The following is a 26,926-nucleotide window of genomic DNA, read 5'->3' as shown; positions in this document are numbered from 1 at the left end:
GGGTCTAAAAATCAAATTATAAAGACGTAATAATACTCGTAAGACATTATAAATTGTTACGAATCTTCGATTCAAAATTTGGACGAAAACAGATTTTTAATAAATTAAATGAATACATATTAAGTTCTAGATTTCTTGGACCATTGGATTTAATCCCAACACGAATCTTAAATTCATCCTACACTTTGATTTTTGAATTGATGAAAGAAAGGGATTTAAACCATTTGAATAAAAATTTCGGGTCCGGCACCGAATTCTCATCTTCTCAGATATCTCATATTTTGCGTGACTTGTTGAAATAAGTTCAAATAAGTTTGGGTCCAACACTGTTCAAATAAGTTCTGCACAAATCTCAAAGCTCAAATAATACTGGCCCCCATGTGCTATCCCTCTCTTTCTTCCTTCTCGTCCTGCGCGTCACTGTTCATCCTCAGTCCTCACACGATCTTCCTTCTCCTCTGCCCGATTTCGAGTTAAATGGCTGCCTTCTCCTTCTGCGCACCTTCGAGCTGCCTTCTCCTCCGCCTTGAATCAAGCTCAAATGGCGGGATTTTCTCTGAATCGGCACAGAGGTTAGTCAAATTGAAAATATTTTTGCTTTAAATCGTTTGAATCGGTGTAAATCGGTGTAAATCGGACGGAAAATCGGAAAATCGGCCGATTCCGTCACTGTTCATCCGATTTTTTTGGAATAAATCGCACAAACTTGAGAATCGGACAAAAATCGGCTCGGTCCCGTCCGATTCCGAGTTGAATCGGCCGATTTGACTCGGAATCGGCCGATTTTTCGAACTATGTTTATTATAAACTGTTAAAATTGCCACTAAGATATTTACAAATTTGATAATGGATGCAATTGGTACAAAATACGACTTTAAATGAAGATTATTGGTCTTGTATGTTTTTCTTATTTTAGTTTTTTGTCCATTAGAAACAACTAATGCTTCACTTACCCAACATATATTGCACGGATCAACCAGCAGCCAGTTGAGGCATTTATATTTCCCTTTTCCTTTTGTAAATCCTTTCTCACAAACACACCAACATTTTCTGTTTTTCACTGGTTTCAGCTACCAACTAGAATACAGAAGAGAGATGACTGAGAACATTGTACAGCTTGTGCTGAGCAAGCTCGCTGATGCTGAAGTTAAAGAGAATTTCCACCGATACGGCATTTATAACAAAGTGGAGGCAGTAAGGCTTGAACTCAGCAGGATTCAGGCTCTTATTAAGGATGCGGACAAGAAACATATAAAAGATGAAAGGCAGAAAAATTGGCTGAATGAGGTGAGAAATGTTGCCAACTTAATAAAAGATGCCATTGACACCTTTCTCTCGGAGGTCCCTCCAAAACCGCAAAATCCCGCTAGCATGACGGAGCCCAGGATAAGGAAAAAACTACCGGCTGTACACAAACTTGTCGATGAATTAACTATGATTGAGGAAAGACTAATTGAGATCGAGATTAGCAGAGTCAGGTATATTGGCTTATTCATGGCTTATGTTGATTTTGATTTAGTGTATTTTGTTTTGTGTACTTAATTGAAGAGATAATGAGGAAACAAAATAAGGGTGACAGGATTTTTCGTACTAAATTAATTTTCCAATGCCTTCATTCTAATTATTTGACAAATTAATCAATTTATTAAGTTTATTATGTCTGACTAAACAATTAATTTCAACAAGGTATGGAATTGAATTTAATACTCTGGGCGAGGAAACTGAAGAGAATGAACTGCCTATTACGCTACCCATGCTACCAGATACTGATACCGATGTTGTCGGGTTCAAGGAGGAGAGCCAGGAGGATGGAAACAAGGGCCACCAATTCCGAATGGGCGATCCTGATCTAGAGAAGCGCCAGGAGGATGAAACCAAGGGCCACTCTACCCTGGTACTATTACTTCTTATTTGTTTTAATACCCTGTAGAAAATGAAGCATCATAGATAGATTCTACTTTACTGGTTCAGTATTATCATTTATTTTATTTTTTTTCTTAAAAGTTAATAAAAAAAAAGGACAATTTGCCCAATTTTTATTGCTAGAAGAGTTTACATCCTACAACTATTACGATCTTCGAGAGTGGAGTCCCATTAAGAGACTTTGAAAGCTATGGCAACCTTAGAGTAGAACTAGGGTGTTCTTAAGCCCCTTTGTGAGCTTAACTTAAAAACCTATCGAATTGGTCTAAAACAACACATCTAAACCATTGAAACCGATCTACTTCACGAGTGATGCATTTATATGACAAATTTATAATTGTTCAAACTAGTTTATTTTAAAGTTAAGCGGTCAAAAATGATTGACTTACAAATTATTATTTTTTGACCGCTTGACTTCATAATAAATTAGTTCATAATTTCAAAAAAATTTACATGTAAATGCATCACTCATGAACTAGATCGGTTTCAATGATTTGGATGTGTCGTTTGAAGTCAATCCAATAAATTTTTAAATTAAGCTCATAAAAGAGCTAGGTGAGCTTAAGAATACCTTAGTTCTATTCAAAGACCTTTATATTAATGAGTCCCACAATGTGAGAAGCTCTAATTCTCTCCCCTCTTTTCCACAGTGGCAAGCGTCTTTTCCTTTTCCTCGCAGCCGAACTTAAAATTAATCTATTTTTAACCGGATGCCGAACCCAGCCGGTCAAACCGGTTTTGACTAGTTCAAGAACAGAAACATTTTTGAAAGAACTAAACCGGACAGTGACCATATCCGGTTTTTTTTCCGGTCTGAGCACCGTTCGTGTCGAATTCTCATAACTCTGGTTATCAGATAACGAAAAAAATGTGGATACAAATAAATGTCAACATCAACCCCGCAATAATTATGTATTTGCTTCTAAATTGTTTCACATATGTTATTTATATAATATTTTATTTTATTTTTAACAAAAGTGACAATCCGTACCACCTGTTCCATTAATTGAAACATAAATTCACACTCCTAGTTCATTATTATATCAAAAAAAAATCATGAACCAACATAATGTTTATGGTGGGATAATCTACTAGCTAGCTGCTGCAGTCTAGCTCGAAATTAAAGCACAAAAATCTTGAACAAAATAATATTTTTATTTTCTTCAAAGATATATACGTGGGTTTAAACATAAATAATTTTTTTTAATAAGAATAGGAGTCGTGCTTCTATTATATATATTTCTATAATAAAAATATAACTTAAAAGAAAAATGTAAAGAATTTTTTTTTTCTAATCTATACGTATAATTTATATGTCGACTATCGAAGCCATTCTGTCGATTAGCTTACTGCTTGATGACAATTTAATATTTTGTTAATTCAACATGTTTGAAAAAGCCAACAAAAGTGATACTCTTTTTTTTTTTTTTTTTTTTTTTTTTTGACAAGTGTGGGTGGTGGGCGCAAACTACAAAGCTACTTTTCAGAATTTATTTTGTAGTATGACTTTAAAGATGACTTGATTCCCAAATTCTTTTATCTACCATCTTATAAAAAAATAATCTATTTAACCCAATTTACAGAAAAATTACATATTTACTGAGATTGCAGTTTGCGACTACAGTCCCAGCAGGGTGGTAATCTGCACTATTCGCGGTGCATTTAATATCACAATGAGTGCATTAATTTGGCACTTCAATTTCAAACTACGATTTTGATAAATAGGCATTTTTTTCAAAAAATAGGGTTAAATATTTTTTTTCAAACACGATCTTCTCTCTATTTATTTTGATAAATAAAAATATATCTCAAAATTAATCAGAATAATTGAAAGAAATGGCTAATTATCGGATATATTTTCTAACCCCAAAAAGGAAATATAATTGTTAGTTTGAATAATAATCAGATATCCGAAGACTGACATATAAATGTTTCACTCTTTTCAATATCACTAATGGGACTAATTGGTTAGAGCACCGAACAGACCGGGAGCTGCCTTTTTCTTTTTTTTCTCTTTAGCTTTTTACCTTTGTTTTGTCCTCTTCTCCATTCAGATCACTCCAGACACCTCTATTTTAATCTTAATTCTTTTTTATTCCTACATTTCCCTCACATTTCGAAATTTTTTATTTTTCTTAATTTTCTTAATTATAATTTGTATCTTAAAGTTCATGAGTCAATCATCCAAATTATTTGTTTCATATTTGTATTTGTGTATTATTTGCTTCATATCCGTATCTGTATAAGGTGGATATGATTTTACAATTTGAAAATTTATCTGCTCCATATCCAAACCGGTTGAAAGATGGATACAAATTTGGTATTAGCATTATCTCCTCCGAATTCGCTCCATTATTTGTGTTGATCGGTGTTTGGGATTATTATTCTTTAATTGAAGGCACCTGCTCTTTTCGACCAATGTATAAATAAGTGGATATTGTCATGCATAGTATAGATTAACATCATCAATTTCAGTAATTATAGGGATTTCATCAAAATCCTTGATAGATTTACAAATGCATGTAATCCGTTTCTATTTTTTTTTGCATGGGTAGCAACGCTCCCCAATACTTTACATGGCTATAAGTACATTATAATTTAGAATGTTTTTTTTTTCCAATAGGGAAGCAGCTAACAGTCCCTCAAAAATTCTCAGATATTTTCAGCTAATTATGTAAACATCCATACTAAATCCTATAACCTAATTCAACAAATCCTGTCAACATAAAACTTTCAATTCTGTGTGGTCCCCAATAACATCCACTTTAACTTTCATTTTAACCACCACTTTAATCAGTTTAACTACTTTGACTAGGACCAGTTTTAAACCTTTGACCAGGACCACATCTAGATGATCTCTAACCGCTTTTCCAAACTAAAAACTAACCATGACTACATTAAAACTTTGTAAACAAAAATATGTAAAAAATATTCGAGTTTTTTTTCAAATATTTCTTTTTTATTTTTGTTCAAAACTTTATTTTCGAAATTTTTATTCGGAATTTTTTTTCAAAATTTTTTTTCAAAACTTTTTTCAAAATTCTTTTTTGAAATTTTTCTTCAAATTTTTTTTGTTTCCTTTTAGATACTACTTTTAATTATTTTGAATTATGTAAATCTTACTACAGTAAATAGTTTCGTTTAATCCTATAAACCGATAAAAAAAAAATTCAATTTTTAATTTTTTTAATATTTTATTTTTTAAAAATGTAAAAAAGAATTTGAATTTTTCTTTCAAAATTTTTTTTCAAATCTCCTTCTAGATATTACTGCTAATTTTTCTAATTCTGTAAACCTTATTACATAACTCTGTAAATAGTTTCGTTTAATCCTGTAAACTGATAAAAGTAAAAATAAAATTTTAATTTTTTCAAAATTTTAATTTATTTTTTAAAATTTGCATCTAAATGATACTTTCAATTGTTTTGAATTCTTTAAACCTGATGATATAAATCTGTAGACAATTTCGTTGAATACTGTAAACCGGTAAAAAAAATTTGCATCTAGATGCTACTTCCAATTATTTTGAATTTTATTAAGCTTATCACATAATACTAAAACCTGTAAACTCCAATACTAAATCCTGTAAACTAATTCAATTAATCCTGTCAACATAAAACTTTCATTTATGTGTGATCCCCAAAAACTTCTACTTTAACCACCACTTTAATCACTTTAACTACTTTGACTGGGACCACTTTTAGGCCTTTGATCAGGACCACATCTAGAAGACCTCTAACCGCTTTTCCAAACTAAAAACTAACCATGACTACATTAAAACTTTGTAAACAAAAATATGTAAAAAATATTCGAGTTTTTTTTCAAATATTTCTTTTTTATTTTTGTTCAAAACTTTATTTTCGAAATTTTTATTCGGAATTTTTTTTCAAAATTTTTTTTCAAAACTTTTTTCAAAATTCTTTTTTGAAATTTTTCTTCAAATTTTTTTTGTTTCCTTTTAGATACTACTTTTAATTATTTTGAATTATGTAAATCTTACTACAGTAAATAGTTTCGTTTAATCCTATAAACCGATAAAAAAAAAATTCAATTTTTAATTTTTTTAATATTTTATTTTTTAAAAATGTAAAAAAGAATTTGAATTTTTCTTTCAAAATTTTTTTTCAAATCTCCTTCTAGATATTACTGCTAATTTTTCTAATTCTGTAAACCTTATTACATAACTCTGTAAATAGTTTCGTTTAATCCTGTAAACTGATAAAAGTAAAAATAAAATTTTAATTTTTTCAAAATTTTAATTTATTTTTTAAAATTTGCATCTAAATGATACTTTCAATTGTTTTGAATTCTTTAAACCTGATGATATAAATCTGTAGACAATTTCGTTGAATACTGTAAACCGGTAAAAAAAATTTGCATCTAGATGCTACTTCCAATTATTTTGAATTTTATTAAGCTTATCACATAATACTAAAACCTGTAAACTCCAATACTAAATCCTGTAAACTAATTCAATTAATCCTGTCAACATAAAACTTTCATTTATGTGTGATCCCCAAAAACTTCTACTTTAACCACCACTTTAATCACTTTAACTACTTTGACTGGGACCACTTTTAGGCCTTTGATCAGGACCACATCTAGAAGACCTCTAACACCTTTTCAAAACTAAAAACTAACCATGACTACATTAAAACTTTGTAAACAAAAATATGTAAAAAATATTCGAGTTTTTTTTCAAATATTTCTTTTTTATTTTTGTTCAAAACTTTATTTTCGAAATTTTTATTCGGAATTTTTTTTCAAAATTTTTTTTCAAAACTTTTTTCAAAATTCTTTTTTGAAATTTTTCTTCAAATTTTTTTTGTTTCCTTTTAGATACTACTTTTAATTATTTTGAATTATGTAAATCTTACTACAGTAAATAGTTTCGTTTAATCCTATAAACCGATAAAAAAAAAATTCAATTTTTAATTTTTTTAATATTTTATTTTTTAAAAATGTAAAAAAGAATTTGAATTTTTCTTTCAAAATTTTTTTTCAAATCTCCTTCTAGATATTACTGCTAATTTTTCTAATTCTGTAAACCTTATTACATAACTCTGTAAATAGTTTCGTTTAATCCTGTAAACTGATAAAAGTAAAAATAAAATTTTAATTTTTTCAAAATTTTAATTTATTTTTTAAAATTTGCATCTAAATGATACTTTCAATTGTTTTGAATTCTTTAAACCTGATGATATAAATCTGTAGACAATTTCGTTGAATACTGTAAACCGGTAAAAAAAATTTGCATCTAGATGCTACTTCCAATTATTTTGAATTTTATTAAGCTTATCACATAATACTAAAACCTGTAAACTCCAATACTAAATCCTGTAAACTAATTCAATTAATCCTGTCAACATAAAACTTTCATTTATGTGTGATCCCCAAAAACTTCTACTTTAACCACCACTTTAATCACTTTAACTACTTTGACTGGGACCACTTTTAGGCCTTTGATCAGGACCACATCTAGAAGACCTCTAACACCTTTTCAAAACTAAAAACTAACCATGACTACATTAAAACTTTGTAAACAAAAATATGTAAAAAATATTCGAGTTTTTTTTCAAATATTTCTTTTTTATTTTTGTTCAAAACTTTATTTTCGAAATTTTTATTCGGAATTTTTTTTCAAAATTTTTTTTCAAAACTTTTTTCAAAATTCTTTTTTGAAATTTTTCTTCAAATTTTTTTTGTTTCCTTTTAGATACTACTTTTAATTATTTTGAATTATGTAAATCTTACTACAGTAAATAGTTTCGTTTAATCCTATAAACCGATAAAAAAAAAATTCAATTTTTAATTTTTTTAATATTTTATTTTTTAAAAATGTAAAAAAGAATTTGAATTTTTCTTTCAAAATTTTTTTTCAAATCTCCTTCTAGATATTACTGCTAATTTTTCTAATTCTGTAAACCTTATTACATAACTCTGTAAATAGTTTCGTTTAATCCTGTAAACTGATAAAAGTAAAAATAAAATTTTAATTTTTTCAAAATTTTAATTTATTTTTTAAAATTTGCATCTAAATGATACTTTCAATTGTTTTGAATTCTTTAAACTTGATGATATAAATCTGTAGACAATTTCGTTGAATACTGTAAACCGGTAAAAAAAATTTGCATCTAGATGCTACTTCCAATTATTTTGAATTTTATTAAGCTTATCACATAATACTAAAACCTGTAAACTCCAATACTAAATCCTGTAAACTAATTCAATTAATCCTGTCAACATAAAACTTTCATTTATGTGTGATCCCCAAAAACTTCTACTTTAACCACCACTTTAATCACTTTAACTACTTTGACTGGGACCACTTTTAGGCCTTTGATCAGGACCACATCTAGAAGACCTCTAACACCTTTTCAAAACTAAAAACTAACCATGACTACATTAAAACTTTGTAAACAAAAATATGTAAAAAATATTCGAGTTTTTTTTTTCAAATTTTTTTTTCAAATTTTTTTTCAAATTTTTTTTTTCAAATTTTGTTTTCAAAACTTTATTTTCGAAATTTTTATTTTCCAAAATTTATTTTCGAAATTTTTATTCGGAATTTTTTTTCAAAATTTTTTTTCAAAACTTTTTTCAAAATTCTTGTTTGAAATTTTTCTTCAAAATTTTTTTGTCTCCTTCTAGATACTACTTTTAATTATTTTGAATTATGTAAACCTTATTACATAACTCTGTAAATAGTTTCGTTTAATCCTATAAACCGGTAAAAAAAAAAATTCAATTTTTAAATTTTTAAAATTTTTATTTTATTTTTCAAATTTTATTTTTTAAAAATGTAAAAAAGAATTCGAATTTTTTTTTTCAAATTTTTTTTTTCAAATTTTTTTTTCCAAATTTTTTTTCAAATCTCCTTCTAGATATTACTACTGCTAATTTTTTTAATTGTGTAAATCTTATCACATAACTCTGTAAACAGTTTCGTTTGATCCTGTATTCTAAGTAGGAGCATTGGTGGTACTATACCAGTCGATAAGTTGCAGTATTGGTGGTACCATACTGGTAACCGTAGTTGCAGCATTGGAGTGTACAAGCCAATTAACATGCCAGTACACACAGATAGCAGGGTTGTATTAAGATAAAAAAGAGAGATTGAAATCATTGATATCCATACTTTCTATCAAGCAACTTACGTGCACACCCAAAAATCCCAAAAATTACACAATTTGTCTGAAATACACAGATCCAAAGGAAAATCCCAAATCTTACTCCAATTACAATTAGCATTCACTCACCTAAATATTCACATACAGTCAAAGGAAATGAACAAGTAAATGCAAAAATCCTCTCATTAATCAATGAAAATGAAACAAAATAACTCACTGCTCCTTTTCCTTCTTGTCGAATCATTACGAATTCGTTCTGATTGTTGTTATCTCGACCATACCTGCATCAGATTTGGACTCATGGGATGCCTACTTGCAAATTTACCTAAAATAACCTGAATTTTCGTCAGTTAATTATTCAACCATCAATTTTGTAATTGACAATCCGTTTAACTCAAATTATGTCCTTTGACTCTCAATTATACAGATTACCTAATTGAAAAACATGATCCTTGAGAGCTTGTATTTCTATCTCCATCTCAGGCCTCATCTCCTCACCTTTTATACTGCATCTCCTGCCTCATCCTTGAGAGCTTGTATTTCCACCTCGTGCCTCATGTCATCTTGTGTCTCATCCTGGCCAATGCCTCACGATACTAGTCTAATTCTTCATCCATACGATCAAGGTCACATGAATAAGAGAAATTAAACACTGGTTGATTAGCGCCAAAGAATTACAGATCGTGCAGTAGAGAAGGGGCTGCGCGAAGAGAGGAGAGGAGATCTGATCTTGGAGATCGACTCCCGTAAAAGATAGAATCATCGATGAAAATCAGAGATCGTCAAAATTGGAATAGGAGATCGTCAGGTTTGGAAAGAACGGAGGAGAGATTGAAAACAACGGCAACTCAGAAACTTTGTTTATATAAGGAAAGTGGGAGGACCGTTAACATCAGTTGAAACTGCGTCGGCGGACAGTTGAAAACGCGTGAAAATAGAAGGCGGGGATTTTCCGGGGACTGATGATCGGGGGACAATACCTTTTCTCTTTTTTTTTTTTAATTTTATAAACGATGCAGCTATGCATAATTCGCTAGAAACAGTTCAACTTTTATTAGTAAATTAAATGATATACAGACAGGACCAAAGTTAATCATCAGTGACAATTAACTGATTAACAGCTTTTCTTGGAACACCTAAAAATAATCTCCAAAATAAAATTCTCTGATAAATCCTATCAAATTTATTGCTATAGGATTCTCTGACAACTACCCCCGAAGGAAACAAAGAAGAAAAATTGTTGTACATTCTCATAGGTCTCATAGGTTTTCTAGCAACTGCTGCTGGGATAGCAGCAATCCCGGTACCAGAAAACAGCCGAAAAAAGACATTAGGGAAAATCTGCTCAGGTCTATTCGATATCCTTTTGCTGATATTTTTGGGTGCAATGATAATTTTGGGAATATATGTACAGATTAGTAAGGCGACAGGGATGAAACACATTAGTATCAGTTATGTTGTATTTTTTTTTATTCTTGTTGTGTGCTCCATTTTGAAGATGGTAATGGTTGCTGTAGGAGATTTTTAGGACATGTGAAGTAGTCTCAGGATTGATTTGATTTGATTATTTGTTGAATAAATTGTACAAGATGGTACTGGCACTTTGTGCCACATTCAGAAAGTGAACAGAACATCTCTCCATGTGTCAGCTGAATATAGATTCTGTTATTTTTTGGCAAGTGTACCTGCCTTTGTATTGATTCCTTTGCTGTTATGTATTGTAATTAAATTTGTAATAATGTTTGTTATGTGGCTTGCGACTGTGAGCAGCCTATTGTTGATTGAATATTAAAGGTAAGATTGTGTTTTAAAGCATCGCATGATGTTTGATAAACATGGTTGCGCTCTTTCGCTTCCAAAGGAAATCAGGTGATGAGCTTTGGATGTAGGGTTACACAGCCGCCTCACCTCAATCCGCTCTCCCTCTCTCTCCATTCAACTCTGCCATTTATTGTAGTCTTTAGTCTTGATACAACATCTTTTTTCTCTCTCGGTTCTACCTTCTCGAGCGGAGAGAAGAACGAGAGAGAGGGCAGAAACCAGAGCTGAGCAAAGCTGATCGGAGTCAGAAATGCGGTATCGTCGGAGTTCGGGGGGGAGAGTTCATATCTCTATAGGAACACGACGGTAGGTAGATTCGATCGTCATCGGAGCGCGGTGGCGGTCGAAGAAGCAGATCCGGTTGTGGAGCAAGATAGCATTAAGGTGATCAACATCATGATTGGAGCATGATGGTCGGTAGATTTGGTCATTGTCGGAGCGCGACGGCAGTCGAAGAAGTGGATCCGGTCGTAGAGCGAGATGGCAATTAAAGTATTACGGTGATCAACATCTTGATTGGAGTGCGACGATAAGTAGATCCAGTCACTATCAGAGTGCGGCGGCGGTCGAAGAATCAGATTTGGTCGTGGAGCGAGATGAAGATTAGAATACTAGATTAGATTTTATAAAATAAAATAGTAAATTTATGAATTACAGTTATTTGACCTATTGTAAATACATTTTTTATCAATGAAATTGTTAGTTGGTATTTAAAACCACTAACTTTAAAAAAAAAAAATTGTGTTTAAAGCAGGCAGTAGTCAATGATGTAGAATTGGGTGGGTCTGAGATAGGCTCCAGTACCGAGCTCCTTTAACACTCGTACGGTTTGTGCTGGTACTTGGTTGCATATTGATGAAGGAGCTGGTACTTGGTTGTAAATATGGTACAAGGGATGAATAGGGACGGTTCTTTATGGGTTCTCTTTTGTAAAACAAGATTTTATGAGAGTTTTGTTGTCAATCAGGGTCTCATGCAAATATGGGATATATGTTGGGTTTTGCTGTAAATATGGTACAAAGGAATGAAAGGATGCATAGGGACGGTTTGTTATGGGTTGTGATGTAAAAGAAGATTTTATATATGATTGTTTGTCAATCAAGATCTTATGCAAATATGGGATATATGTTGGGTTTCATTGTAAATATGGTACAAAGGATGCATCTATGTTACATGGATACGGGTACGGATATCGTATCGGATACGATATGGATATAGTGATACGGCAATTTTAAAAAATCATGAATACGATACGCCTATTAAATATATTATTTTTTATTATTTTAATTATATTATTAATTTAACACTTATATTATATAAATTAAATTTCAACAATCTAGTTAATTGGAGATGATACAATAACTAAGTTATATATTAAATATCATAGATACACAACTCTAATAACAAGTTTAATTTGGTACAGTGGTAAAGCCGAATTTCTTTACGCTAAGGTTCTGTGAGTGTCAACGACGTATCGGAGTAATAAAGATATGCCACGTAAGCTGATACGTTAGCTGGCGTATTGGACACCGATATGGGTACGAAGCCCAATTTGAAGTATCGGAGTAACACAGGGATGCATAGGGACTTTGTAATGTAAGAATTAGGGGTAGGTTTTTTAGTACAAAGGGTCACTTGTACAATTGGGTTTGGGTGTATCAATTTTTCTGGTAGAAATGGACTCAGGTACACAGTAACCGTCAGTAGTAGTGCCATTTTTGTACGCGTACATGATTGAATAGTAGTGTCAGGCTACAGTACCAATGCATGTGACTCTTAAAGTAGCAGTGATTCTTTTGTGAACCCCACAATAGCATATATACATGCAATCTTTCCAAAAGTAAAGCACCAAAACATATAGACATGGTGACCCCACTTCACCGAAAGTAATCCACTCGTCAAAAAGCAAAAAGTAGAAGTTAAATAAGTATTGACTAAGAGCTTACCTTCCGTTAAATCTAAACACTAACGTTATATTAAAAATGAAAAAGAAAAGAAATCGTGAAATAAACATTGACTATGTAATATGATATAATTTTTATTTAAGGAAATGAGAATAATTTTTTCTTTTTAATACCACCAAACTAACACAGTAATAACATTTTATAATATTTTCAATGAGCTTTTTTTCCATTGAAAACAAAAACCTGACTTTTGTTCCAATTAAGAGATCTGAGGACTGAGCATATTTAGCTATGTTTAATGAAAGTTTTAATTAATTTGTGTTGTACAATTTTTGTAAAAGTGCACAACATGCACAATATGATTCAAATTTGATTGGATTAATGGATTGATTAATTAACCACGGGCATTTTGAAATCCGAGAAAAGAAACAAAATATAATGGATTGGCTATTTTGTTCTTGGACTATTGATTTATTAGTGTGGGCTTCTCTGGGCTGAGATATAAAAGAAAACAGAGGTGTAACTAAGTGGATATAAAGGCACCTGCTGGGCCATTGATAAAGGTCCCAACTACATAGAACGTATAGAATGAAGCGTAAAAGGGAAACAGACACTATTCCAGTGCACCTCATGATTCATTTTGACTGAGATCGACTGAGTATAATTAATAGACACTATTCAATGAAAAAAGACTAAATGAAAACAAAAAAAATAAGTGAAAAAACAGATGATCGACCAGATAAGATGCAAAAAATTTGTTCTGCGATAAACAAGGAACCAAAGATTTGTGGAAACTTTACTCAAGTAATTGGTTGTATAGATGAACGAATTAGTAGAAAGAAATGTATAAATTAATTTGATTAGTTAGGTTGGGTCGGGTGCACCAATGGGTCCGGCCCAGCTGACCTGCATTGGCTTGGTATCATTTTCTTTACAATCAGATGCCAAACTTCGAGATAAACAAATTTACTTCTTAAAGAAAAAACATAGGCCTGTCCCTTGCCACCCTATCTGTCTTCCGTCAACTATTCCAACAAATTAAAACCATAATCGTTGTCAAAAAACAAAAGATGCTGACTTGTTTCTGCATTACCCAAAATTGGAAAATGTACCGTAGCTAACGACAAGCATGCTGAAAAGTTGCATTGACTGGAGGTAAACTGAAAGGATATCCTAGTTGAAAGCTTAAGAGTAGGGTATTGTGGCCGTATTGTACTGTGTTTTGGCGTACCGTGTATTGTTACACCAGAACGAGGCTGTGCCGTGCCAACACATCGAAATTTATAGATGTACCGTGCTGCACAGTAACCGAGATGAACACAACACATTTAACAGCACAACACGGTTTGGTACAACGTGCTTCTATATGTCGTGCCGATTCTAATGTCAAAATATCTGAAAAATATCTAAAAATCAGAAATATTAAATTACATTTTTGTTGTTGTAAATTTAAGTATTTTTAAAATATTTTATAATATTTTTGTTTTGGTATAATTTAAGAAAATATTAATAAGGATTAAAAAAATTGAAGTATTTTTAAATAATCTTGTCTAGACGTTCCGTGCCGGGACGTACCCGTGTCTAGACTTGCCATGTTTAAACATGGTGATTTTAGAAAATTAGGACACAACACAGAGAATAATATGGCACGTCTAACAAGGCGTGCCACGTTGTGCCGTGTCCTTAGCCATGCATGCCGACATGTGTACCCAACATGCCGTGTTTTTCATTCTGAAAGCAGTCAATGTCGTGTTCATCAATTCTCCGATTATATTAGCATAATGACCTGTTAATCAATTCTCCGATTTTCATTCTGAAACCAGTCATCTCAAAAAACAATCTCCTGCAGAGAGCAAGAAATTAACACAAAACCTATAGTTTAGATCTTATTCGATAGTGGTCCATCGACCATGATCTCCTATCCAGGTATGGAAAGAATATATATATATGTTATATGAGACAAGTGGAGCGGAAGTTGAGTCAGCCAAATCAGAGGGGTGAGAGAGAAGGGAACAAAAGACGGCAATGTTTGGAGTTTGGCGCACAGTGAAAACAATTAAGTGGTAGTATAGTCATAAATTTTATTATTTTAATATTTTTGGATATATCTGATATATATAATAATTATACTGAGTAAATATGTGAGTTTTCCTAATTTTGAAAGGTAAATATGATATTTTTGAACTTTTTATATGATATTTTGAAAGGTAAATTTGTGAGTGGATGTATAGTCATAACTTGTTCAATTTAACTAAATTAGTTATTTCCCATCAAAACTTCAAAATTAGTTATCAATATACCCATTTTTTTTAATTTTCACTAAAATATCAATTAATAATGATTAATAGATAAATTGACTATTTTGTCCCTTTCAAAATTCTGTATGTTAAATCCTGGACCCTTCATCTTCTGGCGTGACTCCTGTGTAATTATTTTGGATTTGTCATATTAATTATGTTATTGTCTAATATTTATTTTGGCAGCTGTCGGAGAAAAGATTTGAAGGAGTTTTTGAGATCAAGTGTGGAGGGGTTTCCAAAATCACCCCTTTGTAATTTATAGTTTTCAATCAACAATAGTGCTAGTTAGAAAACCCCATCAAAGCACAAATCACACTCCAACAATTCCAATGAGGAGACATAATCACTGGTTCACAAATAATTGATGTAGGCAACTTGTTGAGTTTGTCAAGGTAATTTTGCAATGAAGCCATCTTAAAGAATATAATTTGATATAAAATTATGTGTTTCTCGTTTTCCCTTTCTCTCTGATTTCATATGGTGTCAAGTATATACTTCTTTGTTATTTCCACTGTTCTCATATGCACATTTAATTTCATAATAGAATATCTCCTATATATTTGCATTCTTAAACAAAAGTAATTATGTATCCTTTTAGCATAACAGAAAAATATTCATTTTTTTTAAATAAAAAAGAACTTTCATATGACATTTGAAATAATATGGGGAAGCAGAGGTGCATAGACATTAACAAATTTAGATGTAGATGTGATATTTCCCCATTTACTCTGCAGGGATATGCATAACAAATTTAGGTTGTAGAGGAGGCACCAAATTGCCCCATTTATTTGCGCATAACTTCCTTATATATATATATATTATTTTTGAATTTTTACTAACACTTTTGTAAAATTCTTCTCTTTTGTAGGGTTGTTTCTTTAAAAGCTGCAATAAGGCCCAGTCAGCATGCATTTGAAATTCAATTATTGCAACTTAATTATTTGACAGGTGAAGGTGGTTTCTTAGAAACAGCAAGGCTAGGGGTGTCAATGACACCCGTTTACCCGTTTACCCTACCCATATCGTATTCGATAAGACGGGTATGGGTAAGGTTTTTTTTTCGTTAGTCTATTGGGTATGGGTATGGATAAAGATTTTTTTTCGTTAGATAAACGGGTATGGGTACGGGTAAAGGTTATTTCGTACCCGTTGGGTAATGGGTAATTATATGAAATATATTATATATAAATATATCAATATTATATCCAATTTATTTTTATTTTTTCTTTTCATATTGTTGTATGCCTGTATCAACGCTAGAGACATATATATCAACGAATTCATTTTCTTGTTTTCTTCCTTATTCATCGTTCTTGCCTTTTTCTCAATTCTACAAATAAAAATATTCCATGTTTCAAAGAAAATATTTCCTCACCTTATTTTCTGGCAATAATGTATTGTTTGGTATAAATAAGTAATCCATTAATGTCAGCTCAGGTGTTAGCGTCTGAATTTTGCATTACATGTCAGCTTTCTCAAGGTTATACTATGAATATATATATTTAATAATTGAATGAGATGGAATGAAATGTTAGAAGAAATAATGTAACAAATGACAAAATTGACCATATGCTGTCCAAACCATTATATTGGTATTTTCGTTATTCGCCCACTACCGTTTCGTTATCCGTTAATCATAACGGGTATGGGTAGGGTAGGGTAAGAAAAATTCTTAACGGGTATGGGTAGGGTATGGGTAAGGTCAATTCTTAGTGGGTATGGGTATGAAAATGGTTCCACCCTCCCCGTATCGTACCCATTGACACCCCTAAGCAAGGCCGCAAGGTACGTATTATGTGGCTATAGGCATAGGGACCCCACCCCAACTAAAGTATTAAATTCATCCATTCTCATCATTAATGAGAGAGGAGAAGAGAAGAGAAGATCCGATCCGTTTTAAGATGCGTGCACTCTGCTTTAAAATCCGTATGCAGCTGTTTCAATTTTCAAATGCACATATCTTGAAGCGGATCGGACGGTCTTGAAGCTCATTCTCCTCGTCAATTGACTACTGTGTGTACTGTAAGTCTTTTGCACGCCTTAAATTGATCCAAAAGCTTCCTTGCGACAAGGTAATATTTTTTTTTAATGCTCGACAAGGTCATAATTAGTGACCCCACTCCATTCACTCTCGTTAAATAGAAAATAAAAACAAAACAAAACGTCAAATAAACATTGACTACTTGTACAAAGTCTTCTCCCTCTTTCCTCATTTTCACAAATAAGATCTGATAAGGTTCTTTCCTCCCTCTTCACATAAATTAATCTACCGAACAAAATGGCAGGGAATTTGATAGCCACCAAATTGCTCCGCTCAATTGCAGCCTCTGCGCATGCTCCATCTTCCTCTTCTTCAAATTGTAATAACTCACAAAAAGAATGTGCTCGTGCTGCTGAGGAGGATTTGGAGAGGCTGACGAGAACTCCGAAGTAGATCAAAGCCACGCTGTACAATGCTGAGGAGAGAGAGATCAGAGACCTCTCCATCAATTTGTAGCTCAAGGAGCCGAAGAATGTCGCTTATGATGCCGAGGATGTACTCAGCGAGTATCGGTACAAGGTTACACAAGAAATGCTTATGAGGCATCCAGTTTTCACAAGGGAAAGCAGATGGAATCATCCTCGGAATCATAAGCGACTTCTTCAGCTCCTTGAGCCAGAGCTTGATGGAATGCTCTCTGATCTCCCTCTCCTCGGCATCGTACAGTGTGGCCTTAATCCGCTCTAGAGTTTGCATCAGCCTCTCAAGATCCTCCTCAACGGCACAAGCACACCCCTGTGGGAGTTATTAAGAGTGTGTGCAGAGACCTCAGATCTAAGTTGTGGAAATGAAAAATGAGTAAAGAGCAGTAGAGCCCCCAGATCTGATGACGGGTAAGCTAAAAGCAAAAAATTTATATTCCAAGTGGTTTCTGATTTCTGAATTAAATCACTATTAATATTCATCGCTTAATATATTTATAAAACGCTTCCTTTTCGGGACTTGTCTAGTGGGTGGTTGGTTAAATTGACCCGTGACACAAAAAAACGCTGCATTTTTTTGTATTATTTGATTACTAAAATAATTTATTTTTGGTAGATAAGGAAAATTGTAATTGATTGAATCCACCGTACAAAAAAGTGGCTTTTAGTACACGAAGCTAACCAATTTTTTTTTTCCCGAGTGCAAACAATTAATATAATTTCAGAAATAATTGTATCACGAACTCGTTTACAAGTATGAAGCATACTTTGGGTTAACCCAGACAATATACAAATTTAATTTCATATATAGGTAATTGATAAAGAAAAAATACTTGTACATAACATTTTAAAAATAAATGCTCGCAAGTAACATGACAATTGATAAAGAGCCTGGACAAAATTGCCTCCCGCAATCACAAATATTTGCCTTCATTTTTTTTGTTTCTTCGATTTGTATACTACTAATTAATTAATACAAAAAATCTTACTAAAAGGATTCATAATAAAATGTAATCCGGTGCCACTATCTCCAATTGTAGCACATGATATTTTTTTTTCCACTGCTAATAATATTACTGAAATATTAAATTCGATCTGAAAGTGTATTTTGATGTGTCCACATATTGGTCAATAAAATGACATCCATGAGAAATAATGACTATTGATGGACATAATGTATATTTAATTAATTTATATTAAGTTATTTAAATTTGTCATTCTCATTTTCTGAGTAAATTTGTCATTCTCTTTTTTTTTTTGTGATTACGTCTAAGATACAACAATTTAAATATTTATATATGTTTGGTGTATAACGTAAGTAAAAAGTGGGGATATTGATATTTTTTTTTTTTTAGGATATAGTTAATAAAGATTAAAAAACTTCAAATACATTCATTAAATCTTCTAGTTCTCAATTGTTTCTGCGTTAATCTTTTTCAAACAAAAATAGTTACTCTCATAGAAAAAAAATACTTCACTGCATACGCAATATTCTGTCTATACCCCGCAAACCGGATCCTTTTCTCTTCCCATCGGTCTTATACCATCAGACCTGTCGTCATTAAATTCCTTCCTTACATAGCTGGAATCCCGTTCCAAACTCTTGCTGCAAAGGTGCACTGAAAACAGTTGTGGTTTGCTGTTTCTTCCGAGCACATGCACTGTGCACAGTACACAGTGTGTATCACACATCATCCCCCTACTCTGTAGGCGATCTTGAGTTCCTATCCTATCATTCAGGAGCAAATAGATAAATTTTCTCACCGAAGGAGGAATACTGTAATTCCATATCTCTGTGAACTGCCATGCAATCCTTCCCCCGGATACGAGTTGGTTGTAGATGGAGCTTGATGTGTTTTCAGGAATACTCAGTTAATATATTGTAAAGTCTGGATTTATAATTAATCTATTGGCTTGTGAAATGCTAATTATGTGCCCTCTTCAACTGAAAGAGAGACTTTCGGTACAATCGTTACGACATCAAGGCAAATATCTAATGGCAACAAATTATAGCTACTGGAGATTATTGCAGTAGAAGTACTTCCCATAACAATATCTGCAATTATTGCACCTTCCTACAATCATCCTAGTTCATTTCTGTACAGATACATGAAGCAATAGTAGTGGTAGGCTACAGTACCAAATAAACAAATTAATAGATTTCGGTTTGAACCGAACAAACCGAAATAAAACTTTGGTTCGGTTCGGTTCGGTTGCAATGTTAATTTGGTTCGGTTCAGTTCTATTTTTAAAACCGAATTATAACTTTGGTTTGCCTAGTTTGGTTCAGTTTCAACCAAACCGAACTGATGAACACCCTAGGACCAATGCATGTGACTCTTACAATTTCTCCAAAAGGAAAGCACCAAAACATATAGACATAGTGACCCCACTCCACTGAAAAAGAAAAAGTAGAAGTTAAATAAGCATTAACTACTGTATTGTCAAGTCTTTCATAGATATCGATTTTACCTGCAAAAGGAACTATTTTTGCGATATTTTTTTTATTTTCAATTAATAAAATAATCATATTTTTAATTATGGAGTCCAAGATGTTGATATGAATTTTTCAACATGATCTCCATATTAAAATGTGCTTGGAGACCAAATTTTACAATTTTTTAAAATTACTATTTTTCATAAAATCGTAGATCATTAAAAATGAATGATTTTCAAAAATTCAAAGCAAATAGTAAAAATTTTAAAAATGTAAAATTTAATATCCAAGCACATTTATTATGAAGGACTGTTTGAACTTTGGATCGACTGTTTGCACTTCGAAATCATAAAATATGAGTATGAAGCACAATCACCGAACACTCTCTCTCTGTATATATATATATATTTGACATAATTAAAAAAAGAATAAGTCTACAATCCAATTGTAAACCAGATTTTCTTTCCATTAATATTTGAGATTTGGTTTTTCTTCTACAAGGAAAATTTTGAAAATATACAATAATCAAACTATAGATACAAGATAGAAGAAGATATTGCTTTGATTTGATAAATTGAAGGTTGTAGAACGATGTAGAGAAAATAGTGAGTATTACGAAAAAGCTTGTTTCTCTTCTAGGGAGAACGAGATTTACAATTTAGAAGAAGATAGGAGGAAACTAAAATCGAGCCCAACGGCCCAACCCAACCCATTTCATTCTCGATTTTGAATTATCATTGGAGGAAATTACGATTGATTGATTCATCATTTATGACCCAGAAAAATTATTATTCAACTACATTGCCAGCCAGCGCACTACACACACTCATAGAGAGTTGGGTAATTGCGCTTCATGAAGTATTAGACATATTTTACTCACTTTCATATTTTTTTAAATTTTATAGTTCAAACCAGTGTTGTAAATAACGGTATGCGGTCATCAGACGAACAGAGCACTGCCAAGCGATTAATCCGGAATAACCGGAAATAATAGGCCATAATTGAAAATAATCGGGCGATTAGTGGGAAAATTCATGACGGTTTAGTCACCGCCAATGATTAATCGGTCTAAACAGACGTTTTTTACAACACTGGTTCAAACAGTCGATTCAAACTGTTCAACATGATCTTCATATTGAAATGTGCTCAGACATCAAATATTTCAATTCTTGGGAATTCTATACTATATTTATAGATAGGTAGAAAAAATAGTTGTTTTTTGATGGATTCTATACCATAAAAAAGTGATTTTAAAAATTCTAAATAGATAGTAATAAATTTCCAAAAAATAAAATTTTTTGTCTCCTCTCTCTCTCTTACTTGGACTACCATGCTTTGGGAAGTAAAATGTTTGTTTTACTTCCCACTCGTATCGTAACTTATAGGTCAGAAGCTCAGAAGCTCTTGTCTAAGAGAGAGAATTGGTTAGTGTGAGAAATGAAATTATCTCTCTGAAGTCAGGCTACAGTACCAATGCAAGGAAGAGAGGTGCTCCGGGGACACTAATTTTCTTTGATTTTGTATTATATTTTTACTCATTTTTTCATCAATTTTTGTCCTCATAAGAATGACTAAGTAAGCTGACAGTCAATTTTTGTTCTTGGCTTAACCAATGGGCCTTTTTAATAAAATAGTTATTTCTGCTATGCATTAATTGCCGTGCAGGGATAATCTCTTATAAAATAAATAATTAGTGCTACTGTGATAAAATATTGGTCCTATGAATTTCATGATCCAAACGAATAAAATTAAATTCAAAGTACCTCGTTTTCCAGCCAAACTTATCCTTCATAATTTGAGATGAATCCTTTTTATTTTCAAGTATATTTGCTAAAATCCAGCTTCAAGAACTTGACATGTTGTGGATTGTGCAGATTTCCATATAGAAGGTATTGTAATTATGTTTGTGTTGTAACATGAACTTATGAAGTCGATAAACTAAATCAGGTAAGACAACAAATAAGAGATATTTTCATGTGGTACCATGTAGGTCCCAGTACATCAATTCCTTCTTAATTTTAGCTTCGTAAAAAAGGAATAAGCCTTGGAGTGGGGACACAATGTCAGCGACACAACACTTTTAAATCATACATTTAAGTGATTGAGCCCACTGAGAGCAGCCCAATAGGTCTCCATCAGGGACCTTCATATTATAGCCCAGAGAAGCCCATATTAATTTGAACCCTCTTTTTTACAAGAGCCTAGCTGGTCAATTTGTAAACTACGAAATTAGAAGATTTTTGAGGACAAGGAAACACCACTCAAGATTATTGAAGAGTGCACGCTGCAAGAATTTCAAATACCCCTCGGCTATTAATCCATTAACTTAATATCTCCTTTTGATGAAAAGCTGATATACCTATTTTAATATATTATGAGAAGAAAGTAAATTACACTTCTACAAATATTCTTGTATGTTAATCAAATAGAAATATTGCTGATAATTAGGGAATTTTACTAATTATTCTAGGTTCTTTTTGTATTATTTCAATGAGATATCATAGTTCAGGACAGTTAATTAGCAGATAGGGGGTCAAATTGGGAGAAAATTTTGGACCAAATCAGAAGTTAATGATTTGTAATTTTTTTTAAATTTGATCAACAATTGTTAATTGATAATGACACTCTACAAATTTAGGATTGATACTTATTCATTAGTAACTAATACTAAAAAACTTAATAATATTTTAAAATTTGATATGTAATTTTGGTTGCTTGTTTTTCCATCATAAATTGAGAAACAAGGGAAGAGACCCGAAAGAGTTAGCTTTGGCATTGAATTAGTCAATTTCATTTTATTAAAACAAAGGATTACGAATATATAAAATATTACACAGATTTATTAATATCAATTTTGTGATTTATATTTTATATTTTTATATTATTAATTATTCTGCGGTTGCACATCTGTTATTCGTTCCATATATACCTTTATATATCTGTATTCTGTAGTGATCCACAAATACCAATAAAATACAAATAATATTGTAGTCCAACGATATGCTTTTTATACCATATCTGTTAGTGTCATCTTAGCAAATTTCTACGCAATGTCAAGTACATTCTTTTGTTATTTTCTCTCTTGACCTCTGGTCCAAGTGAAGTTTCACTAAAATTGTCCTTTTTGCCATACGTACATCTACAAGTTTATTTGGTTGTTTTGTAGATGAACAGCGAGATTTTAGATTGTTGGATTAGTTGACTCAAGTCGTTGCTCTCTCTTTTTGGGATAGAGATGGGCTAGCAAGGGCATTTTATTCTCAAAAAGTAATATGAGAATCTTAGCCACTGAGCATGATCATTTTTTCCCTTAATTATTTATTATTAATAAATTAGCAGATGGTGTTCAATTTAGAAATAAATTTGGATCCAGCCAAAAGTTCATATAATAAAAATTTAATGATTTTTTTTACTTAAATTTGTTTTTACATCATAATTATTTTTACTTAAATTTTTTCTTAGCATTTGTTTTTGACATTTTTGGAATTTATTTTATCATGATTTGTTTATGATGTAGCTGGTACCCTCCAAGGATTCATTTCTATATATAGACTTTTCAAGGAAATTATTGCAATTAATTTAAAATAGATATGGATACGATTTAGCTTTTATCTGTCCGTATCCAATATGTTTACACCTCTTAACTAGTGTATTGCAAAAGCACGGCGTGCCGAATATACGTACGGGCCAACACAGCTAATAACACGGCATGTCTTGTTAGACATAGGTGCATATTTTGGGTAGACTTATCTTGGTAGGTTCAAATTAGAGACTATAATGAACTTGGATAATGTGATCATGAAGTTATATATCTTTGTAGAGAAACATTTGCTGCTGTGATAATAAAAAATTAAGTTATATGAATAATTCATTTATATAATATAATACAATATTATAATCAAAACATACATGTTTTTAGTAATGCCAAAAAAAATAAAAAATTTGCTCCGGTCCAGAATCTTTAGTTAGTCCCAAAATGGTGTATTAAAGTCCAAGGCAGGGCTTTGTAAGAAAAACACTGGTTTTGATAAGAAAAGCGGATTTGGGTTAGGTAACCCGCTTCATTTTAGGTCCGTGTATCCGTTCTGTTTATCTCTAATAGAATTCAGATTTATTTTTTCTATTTAATAAATATCCGAATTCGGAACCAAAAAATTATCTGCTGTGTTTATCTATTTTTGGATTCTTATACGGAGCGGATTCGGGCAGAGTTTACCGAATTCATTTTCAGGCCTAATAAACGTAATAATAAAAGTAGCTCCTCGAATTATTGAAAAAAAAAAATAATAGATAGATGACCGTGCAGTGCAATCCACAAACAATTAAGTTGGTTGATGATGCCTACAACTTTAGTAAATGGAGCACCAACAAAAATCATTATATTCCAACTTTTCCTGTCCAATTTGGTTGATGACGCCTACATCCATTTAAAATAAAGTTTGTTAATGATAATAAACATACCCATTTTATGTTCAGTCAGAATACTTACAATTATTTTATAATTTATTTAAAAAAATCATATATCTTTTGTTCATTCTTATTACATAGGTACAAACGATATTTGAGGTTTATGGGGGTTTAATCTTAACAATACAAATAATTAAAATGACTTGGACAAATCGTGTGGGCGCGGATACATTTTGACTATCCTAATCCAATGCCTGCTCCACTAATAGTAAAGTGTCGGCTTTCCGATCACTTGCGCCACCAACCCATATCGATTGGGAACTTCGTAGTGATTGAGTACAATGCGAATGAAGAATTTTTTCATAAAAGGAATTATATAAAGCAGTAAAGATACAATAATTTTGTACAATTTTCTTCTGTGGTGTTATACAGTTTTTTTTGTCTAGGTTTCAGGCGAAGGTGTTAGCAATTGAATTAAATCACATAAATAGGTATCCTCTAGGGTTTAGATGATGGTAGCAGCTAACAGTCCTCGAACTCCAGTCCCCCAAAAATCCCCGGATATTTTCAACTAATTATGTAAACATCAATACAAAATCCTGTAAACTAATTCAACAAATTCTGTCAACATAAAAACGCGTGAAAGCTGTTAAAAACGCGTGACAGCTTTTAAAAACGCGTGAAATCTATTAAAAACGTGTGACAGCTGTTGGGGACCACTTTTTGTGAACATACACATAGTATCCTGTGAACATACACATATTATCCTGTAAACATACACATATTATCTTATAAACATACACATATTATCCTGTAAACATACATATTGTACTTGAAATTATGGCAGTTGTGGCAGTTGAAAGCGCGTCAGAACTAAGCTAAAAAGGGAAGGCTTTTATACATGGGGATTTTCGGGGGACTGTAGCCCGGGGGACGTTACCTTTTCTCTTAGATGATATCCTTCTAAATTAATTCAAAATATATTTATGATACTCATGTCTAACCCGCATACGGCACTGTCACTGCCGTATATGGTCTAGACCACCGCGCAGACAGAGCCATACGCATCTTAAGATATCGGTACTATTATTCCCTACGGTTGCCCGGGTCTCAGTCATATGCATGTATTTGAAAGGTTCTCCTATCTTTCGATCGGCTTGTGTGGAACAATTCAGATTGTCATATGATATGTAATATAATTTACTCACACTAACCTAACCAATTATAATCCCCTACTACTCGCTAAGTAGTAACCCTAAACCCTACTTATTGCTAAGTAAATTTCTAATTACAATTCGTCATGCAACATATACTTGTATCCTACCAAGGGAGTCCAATAGGTTTGAACCTTAGCTTTTGAACCGCTGCTAAGCCTCGTTAGCCGTAGTGTTTGAGTACTTACATGTTTGTCTCTCACACTAGGACGCAACGACTCAATGCATATAGGTATGTGGAAGACATTGGCATATAGTAGTAAGAACTATGTTTGCAAGGATACGTCTCAATAATAATTCAAATAATAACAAAATCTCAAGATAGGCATAAAGGAAAAATAAATATAAAACGGAATAATAAAGAATTCAATTACATCTAACTCAAGAGAGGAGAAGTTTAGCTACTTAGAGCCATGACAAAATAAAAGAAATAAAATAAGAAAAGCATAACCACAACCCTTGAAGATTGAAGGAACCTTGCTTCCTTAGATGACGCATTCTTCTTTCGCCTTCTTACTGTTAACCACGCTGTTCCGTGCGCGTCTGTGTGCTGAGACGGAGGGAGAGTGGTAAAAATTCGGTGCGCGAGGGGATTTATGCTTCTATGGATACGTCGCGTATCCAGTCCGTGCACGGATAGGTGCATCTCTCCCAGTATGCATACCGATCAGTTCGCATACCCAGTCTGTGCACCGAATCGGTTTGCATACTCAATCGACGCACTTGATTTGATCTGTGCGTGGACCCAGTCTGCAAGGGTGATACAAATAAAATTGTCCATAATCGGGTGGTAATGATTTAATTCAGATTTATTAGGGTGGTAACTCAAAGAAAAAAAACGGACAAATAAATCCCGATTCAGAAAACAGAGAACCCGTTGAGATAAAGGCAAATGTGTCATTACCCATTAAACTTGACTATGAACAGTCCAAAACCATACAAAAGGAAAAGGAAGCAACTGCAGGAATACTATTTAATACTTGGTACAAATCATAACTACAGGAATATATACTTTTTGGTACATTTTGGTACCAACCTATACTACCCAGATTGGCTGGGGGGACCCACGTACAGTTGACCAGTACCCTTTTTCGTTTTAAATATAGGATGTGTAAACTGGTTGTCCTTTACAGCTGGCAAAGATGGTCCAATTAATACAAATGTATTATTTTTAATCATGCAGTTGAACTTTCGTAAGTATCAAAATTTATAAAATGAACATCATATTAAACTTATTGCCTTGTTTGATTTTAAAAAAATGTTATAGCTGTAGAATAGATACATTGTCAGAAAGCCTCGGATTCGTTTGCTTGACAAATAAGAATTA

The 26,926-nt window shown here is 32.3% G+C and overlaps 1 protein-coding gene across 1 annotated transcript; it reads left to right on the top strand.

The window, feature by feature from the left end:
• Positions 1 to 330: 330 nt before the first annotated feature.
• Positions 331 to 10,610, top strand: LOC144549049 (uncharacterized). Its single transcript, XM_078297809.1, has 4 exons — positions 331 to 572; positions 1,071 to 1,478; positions 1,687 to 1,894; positions 10,249 to 10,610. Exons 1-4 carry the CDS (start codon positions 478 to 480, stop codon positions 10,579 to 10,581), a joined length of 1,044 nt encoding a protein of 347 aa, XP_078153935.1. The 5' UTR covers positions 331 to 477; the 3' UTR covers positions 10,582 to 10,610.
• Positions 10,611 to 26,926: the final 16,316 nt, after the last annotated feature.

Source organism: Carex rostrata, chromosome 34, assembly GCF_964058835.1.
Source record: "Carex rostrata chromosome 34, lpCarRost1.2, whole genome shotgun sequence".
NCBI classification, from domain to species: Eukaryota; Viridiplantae; Streptophyta; class Magnoliopsida; order Poales; family Cyperaceae; genus Carex; species Carex rostrata.
Note: the sequence above shows the minus strand (reverse complement) of the source record. Positions and strands in the feature narration are given on the sequence as shown.